General features: G+C 35.3%; 1 protein-coding gene across 3 annotated transcripts in view; it reads left to right on the top strand.

The window, feature by feature from the left end:
- Positions 1 to 12,516, top strand: part of UBE4B (ubiquitination factor E4B) — a 119,448-nt gene that overhangs the window by 48,128 nt on the left and 58,804 nt on the right. For all 3 annotated transcript variants that reach the window (XM_031962895.1, XM_031962894.1, XM_031962893.1), the window contains exons 4-5: positions 769 to 856; positions 12,081 to 12,225. In XM_031962895.1, coding sequence (XP_031818755.1) covers positions 769 to 856; positions 12,081 to 12,225 — 233 coding nt within the window. The remainder of the gene's footprint in view (positions 1 to 768; positions 857 to 12,080; positions 12,226 to 12,516) is intronic.

Raw genomic sequence — 12,516 nt, 5'->3', positions numbered from 1 at the left:
AGTATCTTTGCCAAACAAACAAACAAACAAACAAACAAATGGGGTTAGGAAAAGTTGGACATGACTGAACTTGGGTCTTTTTGATTCCAAGTCTAGTGCTCTATCCATTATACACCTAAGTATCTCCTTATCACTTATTTATTATGTTCACTCCAATATCTATATATCTATATTCTTAACCATGTTTTAGTTTTATAATGTGCTTAGAAATGTGAATGGACAATCTATATAATTGTGTGAAGGAGCATCAGTCAATATGCATTTGTTTAACAACTACTGTGTGCTAACTCTAGGTTAAATTTTATTGGTAAGTAGATAAACTTAGGAAGTCCAAATGTTCAGTCATTTTTATCAGATAAAATAAAAATAAGAATGTAAACAATATTTTAAGTCTGCTTCAATTTTAATGTAATGTTGAAAACCACAAATGAACTTTAAAAATGTTACTGCTTGGGGGCAGCCAGGTGGCGCAATGGATAGAGCACCAGCCCTGAAGTCAGGAGGACCCGAGTTCAAATCTGGTCTCAGACACTTAATAATTTTAAGTGCTGTGACCCTGGGCAAGTCACTTAATCCCAACTGCCTCAGCAAAAAAAAAAAGTTCACTGCTCAGTATTGTTAATGGCCACAAGTCCTTCTCAATTTTCCTGTTCTCCTTTTAATTGTTTTATCTGAGTAATTTTCTTTTTCATTTAAACATTTTCCCAGGTAAAAGTGGGATTAAACAATCATCCTTCTAGCATTAATTGTTTTTATTTCTACTTAAAGCATGTCCCAGGTGGATGTAGATTCAGGAATTGAAAACATGGAGGTTGATGAAAATGATCGCAGAGAAAAAAGGACTCTCTCTGATAAGGTTGGTAAGAAATCCAGTGTGTTCATTAGCTTTTCTGTATTATATGTCATATCTTTTATATAGAATTGGAAAAAAAACACATAACATAACCACAGCTCCTCTTAATCAGTTACTTTTGTGAAAAAATAATGGAATGGCTCAATATGCCCTGTTAGAAGAGCATTTAATGCATATCCTTTCCCAGAACAGGCTGATTCAGAAGCTGGTGTGGTCTCTATCCTTGGAAATCTAAAGACACCATGTAGATGACATGGAGGGCACTCATGCTTGGGTTGGGCTTTCTGACATCTGAAGTCCCTTCCCAGTTAGAAATTCTAGACTTCAGACTTGTATTTGATTAATGTAAGTTCTTTGATGAGTAAATAAGTTTGCTTTCGCGTTGACTTCTTGTAGCTAAGTAGAGACAGTCTTGCTCAGGTGAACAGACTGATATGTAATTTCCATTATCATAATGTGAGGAAGCATATTGAGAATCAAGGCTGCGTATATAGTTGGTGGCATGTAATAGCAAAATAGAAGAAATGTTGATGTCATGATTATTTAACTTACTGAAGTAGCTGAGGAAGGTACAGTAGATAGAAGAGAAACTGATGAAGCCCTTTTATTAAAAAGATTTCCTTTTTGGGAGTCCTGTTTGAAAATATGTGTTGATTCATGTTTTGATAACTGAATCACTTTTGTTTGTGAGAAAAGAAAGTGACAGTTTATACCCGGTAAATATATTCACATCATCTACCAAATTAAAATATTATGATATTGTTTGATGAAGAACTGTGTATGACTCTCAGCAATACAGTGATTCAAGACAATCCCAAAGGACTAATGATAACGCATACTATCTACTTACTGTCTACCTCCAGGGAAAGAACTGATATTGATTGAATGCAGACTGAAGCATAAGCATGCTGTTTTTTACTTTCTTTCATTTAAAAAAATGTGAATCTTCTTGTACAAAATGACTATATGGAAATGTTTTACATGATTGCACATGTATAACCTATATCTGATTGTTTATGGTCTCAGGGAAGGGTAGGAAGGAGAAATAGAATTTAGAATTCAAAACTTCAAATAAAAATGTTAAAAAAAACAACTTTAAAAGGTATTTGCCAAATAGTTATTATGGATAGTAATTGTACTTACAGCTATGGAATGTTTCAATTCAAGCACATAGTCATTGAATTTGAAAGACCATAAAGTACAGCCTTTATTTGAATAGTCATCCCTCTGCTCCTAGTCAGGGATTGTGCAGTCTATTCTATTTTAGGAGAGCTCTAATTGTAGGATATTTTTCCTGATATTAAGCTTGACTGTCCTTCTGCAAGTTTCTGTTCCTTTTCTTTTGTTCTGTTTCCTTTCTGCTCATTTTCTCCATGGGGGCCAAGAAGAACCAGTACCAATCCTTGGTCTGTGTGACTGCCCATTACTTAGCATCTGCTGTCATGAGTCTGTCAGTGTCCTCTTCCCAAAGTCCTTTACTATTTCTGTGACTATTCAGCTTGTGAGACCTGAACACAGCAGTCCTTCAAATAGGGTCTAAGCAAAGGACAATAAGAGGATGAGCTTCTTTATTCTGGGCACAATTCCTCTCCTGTTGTTTCCTGAAATTACTTTAGCTTATTGAGCTGCTGTATCATAGTGCTACTTCATGTTGAGTTGTAGTCCTCTAAAGTTCTTTGGAGTTTTTCATTTAAAAAAATAAACCGAACCCAAAAAACTATTGCTTAGCACTGCCTGCTCCATTTTTGGCTTTTAGAGTTCTTTTTTCTTTCTTTTTTAGATTTTACATTTATTCCTATTACATTTCATCCCACTGGATTTGACTGTATATTCTAAATTGTCAGGATTTTTTTTTTTTTTTTATCTTTCCTCTTTTGTATACTCAATTGATTGCTCTCATCATTATCACCTGAAAATTAGATAAACCTGCTGCTTTTGTCTTTAGGCCCTTAATAAGTACTGGCAAGTATTGTAGAGACCCATCCATCCATTGACATTGAACCATTAATAATAATTCTTGTCCCCAGCCAGCCACTTCAATGTGTCATCCAGCCTACATACATGTCTTCTCACTAAAACAGCACAAAGTTGTTGTTTTTTTTTTTTTAATGCTTTTTAAAAACCAAATATATTGCATCTATCATTCTCCTAAACTCCCTATGTGGGAAGTCTATTAGAAAAGGTTTAAGATGTTCATCACAAAGTCCTGCTGGCTCTTTGTGTGATTACCACTTTCTTTTCTAGAGGTTCACTAAGAATCTCTCATGTAAGACATTTTCCAATTTTGCCAAGAATCCCAGTCACTCACAGCAACTTGTGTCTTGCAAATCCTTCTACCCATTTTCTGAAAACGAGGGCAGTTTGCCCTTTTTTCAAGCCACTGCACCCCCATCTCACTTTCTCAGTGGGAAGCAGAGGCAGTAGCTCATCTATATTTCCAGCCATTCGTTACTACATAGTTCACCTGCGCCCAGGGGCTTATGCCCTTCAACAAGCAGTTATTGTTTCCTCTTACTGCTGTCCTGCTTAGCTTGGGTTTCTCTTTTTATATTCATTTTTATTCTGTTCTTTTTAATCCAGAACTTTGTTTTCTGCTTGGTTTGTTTGTTTGTTTGATTTAAACTAAAAACAGACTCAAAATAAAATAAAATAAAAATTGCTCTGATTTCTTTTTATCATCCTTTAGCTTTGTACTAATTCATTTTAAATAGGAGCCCTACATCTTCTTGAAAAATTTTTTGTCTTTCACTTGTCTCAAATCATTGTGCTCAGATTAGTATTCCTGGTCCATTCTGTGTCCTTGTCATTCATATGTACATTGTCCATGTATGAGAAATAGAAGTGAAGAGAGAAGTAGATATAGAGTTGGGAAGACTTGGATTTGAATAATGCTCTACATATTGCTACTTTGTGACCTTGGCAATGTCACGGAATCTTTCCACTCTTTCACACCTCCATTTGCAAAATGAGGGTAATAATAGCATATTATTATAGTCAAATAAGATAATCTACAGAAACTTCTTTGCAAAATTTACAGTATTTTTTAAGCATGAGGTTTTATACTTTATTATTTGCCCTTGATTCTATATTTTTATGTGTTTTTAAAATGTTTAATTTATCCATTAGTTACTTATGACATCTGTGTTTCACGTACATCTCCACCTTTTCTCTTTATGGAATTTTTTTTTTAATCTTCAAGATTATTTTTTTGTGAGTTTCTCATCCCTTCCACTAATTGTAAAATTTTAGTTCATGAGCCCTCCCTTGCTTTTCCCTGCTACATTGAAATCTGCTTTCTAAAATTCTGGGGTCTCTATTGGACAATTCTTTGTTTTTCTCTCTTCTAACACAATCAAACCAAACCAAAATCCACCAATTAGATAACTGTGTTATGTACTAACATCTACTGAAAAGGGTGAAGAGATGAGAGATTTATAAACGACTTCTATCAGCCTCTCAAATCTGATGAACATATAATGTACATATCAGATGAACATGAAATTTGGTGGCAAAAGTGAGAATAGTCCAAAAGAGTGAAAAATAAATTTCCTTTGTAAAGAATGAGAGAGACTAAGATATTTTTATTATTTAGAATCTTGTACTTAAACTCCTTCATGTTTAGTTGAAAAAAATTATTTAAAAGTATCAGGCATGGAGAATTCCAGATTTTTAAATTTTTTAAAATATAAAAGTAAAATATTTTTTAAAATGAAAAGATCATAGTTTATGACAGTAAGCCTATTACCATTTATAAGAACTTATTATGAACCATGCACTGTGCTGAGCACTGGGAATGCAAAGAAAGGCAAAAACCAGTCCCTGCCCTCATGGAGCTCACAGTCACAAGTAACTGGGTACACATTAGCTGTATACAAAATAAATTGAAGGTATACAAAATAAATTGAAGGTAATCGTAGAGAAAAGACATTAAACCTTGTGGAAAGGGTATCTTGCATAACCTAAGACTGGAAATGATTAATGTTGGGTGGGTCGTTTCTGAATCAGTAGTTTTAGTATGGCCAGACCACTTGAAGCAAAGATCATAATTAATTCAAAGGTGGAAGAAAAAGATGAAAATGGAAAATATGACATACATTTAAACAACTGCAACCCAACCTATTTTTAAGGAGTTAATGATGATGAAAAATAGGATAAAAATGGAAGACACGTCAGATGGATCATTTTATGTAATTTAAAAAAAAAACAAAAAAGAAGCCGGTTCAACTAAGGAAAGGATTAAAAAGAACCTAGAAAGTGCCCTAGCCAGCAGACTTCTATTTTAGTACAAAGAGATATGACCAGGGAGGGGTAAGTGTGTGTGTGTGTGTGTGTGTCTCAAAATAGAAATAATGAAACATAAAACCAGTTTGAAGGAAGAGATCCCACAAATCTCAGTAGAATTCAGGGATAGCTAGAAGGAACATAATACACAAATGAAAAATGGAAAAGATTTGCAGATTTTTCCATATTGGTTATGTTGTGGAAGAAGAATCAGAATAAAAGGGAAAAACCATGAGAAAGAAAAAGCAAACCAAAAAAAAGTAAAAGTAGTATGTGTCAATCTCCATTGTTCTCTCTCTTGATGTAGATGACATTTTCTGTCTTAATTCTATTGGAATTGTCTTGGATCAATGTATTGCCCAGAACTAAATCTATCATAGTTTACTCATATTTTTATAGCCAACTCTTTTTCACCATCAGGTAACATTGAACTCCTATACTCTGATTGCAGTACCACAATCCAGGATGTGCTAAGCATCCATAGAGAAGGAGGCTGCATAATTAGGAGATCATCACACATTTGATGGAAAGCTTTGCAGTAGACAAGGTCCACTGTTGTTGATTATTCAAAAACATCTATATTAAGAAATACGGTTTTTTTTCCCCCTCTCATTTATACATGAAAATTCTGTTAATACTTTGAAAGGTACAGTACCAGAGAGACCCTCTGATCATTAGTTTCACATGAGGCATGTAAAATCCCTGTATATTTTTGCCTTTTGCCACTATCATGGAAGAGAGAGTCCATATTAACTTAGGTTGAAACCAGACTCGTTATAGATGGTTAATTTCTTCATATGTTCTGTCATGACCTGGTTCTGGTTATATGAAGCCTGAAAACCTCTTGGATGCTACATATTCATTCATTCATTTTCATCTACATAGGAAAAGCCAAGTGGATGAAGAATGTCTCTTTTTCAGGTTATGTGAGATGGTTAAATGAATAATCTACAACAGTTATGTGTGTACATAGATGCAGCACTTAAAAAAGACAGTGAGTTGAGTTTAGAATTAAATAGGAGGAAACAAGATTGTATTTCCTATGCAAAATTTTAAGAGCTCCATTAATGACTTTAAACTTCTCTTTGAAAAGAAAGTCCATCTTTTTAATGCTAATATTCTGCTACTGGTATTGGATAGTTATAGGTCATGAAATATTAGTTTTCACAACAGAGAGATGCATAGTGGGCAGGAATCAACACAAAAATAAGGAGTTCTAAAGAAAATGTCATCAATTTGTATGTTTGAAAAAGATGGACTGATCCTGAGACAGAACCATTGAATGGCGTGTGTGTGTGTGTGTGTGTGTGTGTGTGTGTGTTCCATTGGTTGGTACTTTTATAGTGGCGAGAGATCAAGGTAGGCCCCTAGTACAGTGGGTGAGCCTCAGTTGTCAGCTGTGGGGACGATGAGTCAGACATTGCACTGAACAGACAAGCCATGGCTGCTTTGCAGTCTTTGTTGTAGGAAGGAAAAGTCTCATTAATGAAATCACAATTCCTTTGCAGTAGTTGATTATTTCTTTCTAGAGCCAATATACTAAACAAAATATTAAAATATTAAAACTAAAAGTCTGTCCTCCAATTTGGATGTCTTGTTCACTTTCCTTGTGGGCGGGGTTTTCTGCATTTGCATGTAGATATCTCAGGTTGTGGGGGGAGGGGCTCCGTTTCTCAGATGTTGGTTTGCATGGATTTTGAATTTTATGAATTTCTGACTATATCTGCCCCATTTTGTTTTCTTGGCATTGTTACTACCTTAATTTGTAGCTCCTCTAAGCTCCACTTAGCACAAGCACAGGTGGATGCTTTGCTTTTCTTCTTTGTCATCATCCCCATCCTCCTCCTTTTGTTCTTCCTTCGGACTTGCTGAAGACACAACAGCTAAAGCCCTCCCCGAACACTCTGTCACCAATCTGTGCTTCATGATACAAAAACCAAAATCTTACTGCGAGGCCCTATCTTCTCAGCCAGCTGCCCACTTCCCAAATTTGCCTTTCCCTTCTGGAATCTTCCTCTTGGTAGTAATTATGAACCCTTCACCTGTGACCCTAAGATCTCCCGTTCTTGCCTAACACTTCTTAATTATTAAACAATGATTGTTAACAAAATACAAGGTTTTTTTGTTTGTTTGTTTTGTTTTGTTTTGTTTTTTGGTAGAATTATAATTTAATGATAATTCTATTTGAGGATAAAAATGTAAATTCTTTATTTGGGGTCTAGGTGGGGCATTCTCAATAAGTGGCATCCAGCTTTTAGTGATCCCAACACATGAATTGCTCTCATTGTTAGACACATGTTAATTTTGTTGGGTCAAAATGTATAATTTATGTGGAGTCTTATCTCCCTCATAATTTTTTTTACACTGTTCATAGTACCAAGGTGTGAAATTGCAAAGTATCCACATAATTTGGTTTCCTTGTAATTCACACTTGGGATCTCATTGATAAAGAACCTGGAGAAGAAAAAACTACCTCTCCCAATGCAAAGGGTAGTTTTAAAAAAATTATTTAAGAGCTGGGAGAGATTAAGTGACTTGGGTGAATCAAGACTTGAACCCAGCTGGCCCTAATTCTGAGACTAACTTTCTCCCCACTGTGCCATGCTATCTGCACATGGTAATTCCCATAAACACAGATACCAAGGCCACCTCCTTCCATCTTCCCTTCTCCAAAGTAAATGTCTGTTTAAGTAACTGCCCTTTTGTGACATGATTTTGAGTTCCTTCAGTTCCTTTGAGTTCAGCTGGAGGTACGCCAGCTTGTCCAAATCTTTCTTACCTTTCTTGAAAATATCTCATCCGTGAGGATCATCACAGTCTCAGAAAAAATTAACTTAGTCTGGTTGCTAACTTGGTTTTTAAAGATTATTAACAATTTAACTTCAGACAAAAACTAAACCAAATGAGTCCACAACATAATATTTCTTCAGAACTTGCTTTAACTGAGGACTCAGTTTGAGTTTGTCAAATGGGTCTTTAAGGTTATCATCATAGAAAAGAATTACTCCTCCATAAATAATCTGGTGATGATCCCTTTTGAACTTAACTAGGCTAACATAGATAAAAGACAAGGTCCATTATTGAGCCTGCATTCAAAGTATTTCTAAATTAGTTTTACTGATTACCTTTGCTAAGGTTTTGCTCTGCTGTCACAGACTTGAACAACCTGGTACTCACTGTATTTCCCAATGTTATGTCATTGGAGTTGAACCTTGGCAGAATACTTGTGCAACTTTTTAAACTTATGCTGCCATGAATAGATTATACATAGAAATCCATTTCTTAGTTTTCTTTCTCTCCCTGCCCCCTTCTGTTCTTTACACTCACCTCTGTGGGCATCAAATTTATTTTAATGTAGTCTGATGTAAGAAATTTTAAGTGCTAGAGATAAAAGGATGAAAAATTATTTGCCTTTGTCTTGGAGTGTGGGGAGGACTGGGAACTATAGTGTTTATGATGAAACAGAAGTGCAAATTGTTACAGGAAAATTGTAAAAGAAGCCAAGTCTTCCTTCTCTCCTTTTATAGTGATCAAGCTTATATTTATATTAATTTTTTTATGCTGAGATAATTACATCTTTATCTTGAAAAAAAAAGTAATTGAGCCTTTTGATCTGAAAGCACAAAGGAAATGATTAAGAATGAACTAATAAATACTGAGGCAGCAGGTGATGCAATGGATAGAATGATGAACCTGGAGCCAGGAAGACCCGAGTTCCAATGCAGCTGTTGTGTGAATTAAATGAGATAATCTTTGAGAAGCACTTAGCACCATGCTTGGCACATAGTATGAACTATATAAATACACTGCTTCCCAACTCCACCCCCACCCCCTCAGGAAAAATAGATTTTTTCAGAAGGAAGGCTACCGTACTTGGGTCTGTATTTGGATTTTCTTTCTTACTATTATTATAGAATAGAAGCAAGATTCATTAGAGGCGGCAGGAAACTGTTGACTTCCCTGAATCATTTAGGGAATGGGGAGGGATTTTAGGAATGTTACCTCCTTTATCAATTCTTAAGGAAGTCTTGATTCTTGATTCTGCTTATTCTGTGACTTTTCTAACCCTCTTTAGAATCCTCAGACACATCAGCTAGGTCTTTGTGGATAGATACTTTAATGTTGTATATTTTGTTTCCAAAGGGAGTGAAATTGTCGTTGTCCACTTTGCTTAAATTGTGCTTAATTTGTAACTTTACCATGGAACTGAAGTTATTCTGGAAAAATACTTTTTCCTAGGTAGCCAGCATTTGTTAAGCATTTTACTTTATGTCCTCGGCTGTAGCTTTGCATTGGGGATAAAATGAAAAAAGTTGAGACAGTACCAGAACCTGCATCCTTTCTCACATCATTTCTTTCTCTGAGGGGGTTCCTGATACAAACTTCATGAAAGAAGCACCATTTATTTCACTTTCGGGGTTTTTTTATTTATTTTAAACAAGTACCAAATGAGAAAAGAAAAAGAAAAAACAAAACATTGCCATGTGCACAGAGCAGAACATGAGAGGATTCAGTATAAAACAATAAATTTCCATTTCAAAGAAAGCTATTTAAAAAATACAAAACATTATTTTCAAAGCTTCCCAGTTTTTCTTTGCCTCCTTCTAGGTTTTCTTTTGTTCTCTGCTGTGTAGGCTTTAATTTTTAATAATCTTTACCATCTAAGAAGCTTTTGCATCAAAAAAGTTTCTTCTGTAGAACTAACTACAACTAATATTGAATGACTCTACGGTTGCCCTCCCCCATGTCACACATTTGCGCAACCTGTATTCATTAAATCCTAAAACAAGAAAGGAAGGAATCGAACCCTCAAAAAATTGATTTCAAGTCAACCCCATAACCTTTATGACTTTCTCAAGATTTTAGTAACAACCATTACATAACTTTGCCATAGTTAAATTACAGGTTTAAACCCGGTATATCTTATTGTGCCTTATCTTATGCAACTGGGCTTTCAAGATGCTATTTCCCCCTTCATAGAAGAACTCATATATTTTGTTAGTGGAACTGTGAATGGATCCAACCATTCTGGAGAGCAGTTTGGAACTATGCTCAAAAAGTTATCAAACTGTGCATCCCCTTTAATGTAGCCTTTAATCTTCCACTGGGCTTATATCCCAAAGAGATCTTAAAGGAGGGAAAGGGACCCACATGTGCAAAAATGTTTGTGGCAGCCCTTTTCGTAGTAGCAAGGAAACTGAGTGGATGCCCATCAATTGAAGAATGACTGAATAAGTTATGGTATATGAAGGTATGGTATATTATTGTTCTGTAAGAAACTACCAGCAGGATGATTTCAGAGAGGCCTGGAGAGACTTACATGAAGTGATGCCAAGTAAAATGAGCAGAACTCTCTTCAGCATTGAGATGATTCAAACCAGTTCCCCTTGTTCAGTGACAAAGAGAGCCATCCACACCCAGAGAGAGGACTGTGGGAACTGAGTGCAAAACACAACATAGCTTTCTCACTCTGTTGTTTTCCTGCATTTAGTTTTCTTCCTCAAGTTTTTCTTTTTCTTCCTTCTTGATCTGATTTTTCTTGTGCAGCAAGATAACTGTATAAATATGTATACATATATTGGATTTAACATGTATTACCTGCCAGCTAGGGGAAGGGGTGGGGGGAAGGAGGGGAAAATTTGCAACAAATGATTTTGCAAGGGTCAGAGTGGTGGAAAAATTACCCATGCATATGCTTTGTAAATAAAAAGCTTTAATAAAAATAAAGGGAAGAAAGAAAAGAAAATTGCTAAGAGACAGGTTCATCCTGACAATAAAAGAAAACTTTGCTAATAATTAGCATTGTTCTAACTTGTAATGAGCTTTCTTGGGAAATAGTTGATTCTCCCTCCCTCCTTAAATTCTTCACTCAAAGACTGGGGTTTGCTTCGTGGAATTGTTGAGAGACAATTTCTGTCAGCAGGAGTTGAAGAAAAGGACTTCTGAAATCCCTTCCAGCTGGAAAAGAATAGTTTTTGTCTGATTTGCTGAAATTCAAATGACATGCAACTATAACTTTTCCTGGTTTCAACTCCCTAAAGAATTCAAACATGACATTGTTTGATGAGAACTACTCTTGGCAAACTTTTTTTTTTTTTAATTATTAGTAAAGCTTTTTATTTTTCAAAACATATGCATGGACAATTCTTTTTAACATTAGCCCTTGCAAAACTTTGTGTTCCAGTTTTCCCTCCCTTCCCTAGATGACAAATGGTCCAATATATGTTAAACATGGTAGAAATATGTTAAATCCAATATATGCATACATATTTACATAGTTATTGTGCTGCACAAGAAAAATCAATTCAAACCAGTTTAAAAAAAGAAGAAAATGCAAGCAAGCAACAATGAAAAGAGTGAAAATACTATGTTGTGACTCACATTTAGTTCCTATGGTCCTCTCTCTGGGTGTAGATGGCCCTCTTCATCACTGAATAATTGGATTAGTAAACTCTTCTTGGCTATTAATGATCACCACTTTGGTGTTATGAGTCCTCATAGACCATGCCTTTCAACAAGCAGAAAAGGGTTATATTTTGCTTTTTAGTGGTAAATGGTTATGTTCACAATGCTAATCTCTTTTAGAGATGAGAAAATGTGTACATACATGTGAGTGAGTAGAATGTACAGATCCTTTCTGGGCTTTTTTGCCTTAAAATTGCCAGATGATGTCATTATCCTTTCATCCTCCTCCAGAGAATGTATTATAAATTGTGGAGCTCTAGGTTTTGCAGGGGCTCCAAGTTACAGTAATTTATGTATCAGATCATTTCCTTTTTTATCAGCAAATTAACATTTTTAGATGATTTCTTTTTCATGCTTTGTTAATGTCCTTGAATTTGTGTAAAATGTTATTCTTTGTAGAAATATTTGACTATATGTTTCACAAAATTTCATTTGAAATTTATGCTCCCCCAAATCTTTTTTTTTTAATCCTTTCTGAAAGGAACTTTCATCAGGTTCTGAGGTATCAGAAGAACAGGCCTTACAGCTGGTCTGTAAGATCTTTCGCGTCTCTTGGAAAGACCGGGACAGAGATGTCATTTTTTTGACTTCACTTTCTGCACAATTTAAGCAGAACCCAAAAGAAGGTATGGATTTCTGTCTTGTCACCTTTCAATATATTGATTGTCTAAATGTAACCCATTCAGTTTGGGGCATTTATTGTTAACAGTGGTGATTCCTGCTGCTGAGGTCAGAGTGACTTCATTTCTCCTTTCTTGTGGTTTTGTTAATAAAACGGTCTTTTGAACAGGACTTCTCTTTCAGGATGAGTGGACTGAACCTGTGATCTTATTGGAGTTCCATCACAGTGCAATTTGGCAGCTCTTTGGAAGTTATAGTTTTCATCCACACTGTCATGCTGCTTTTCAACAGTTTGT

Source organism: Sarcophilus harrisii, chromosome 3 (genome assembly GCF_902635505.1).
Source record: "Sarcophilus harrisii chromosome 3, mSarHar1.11, whole genome shotgun sequence".
In the NCBI taxonomy this organism is placed as follows: Eukaryota; Metazoa; Chordata; class Mammalia; order Dasyuromorphia; family Dasyuridae; genus Sarcophilus; species Sarcophilus harrisii.
Note: the sequence above shows the minus strand (reverse complement) of the source record. Positions and strands in the feature narration are given on the sequence as shown.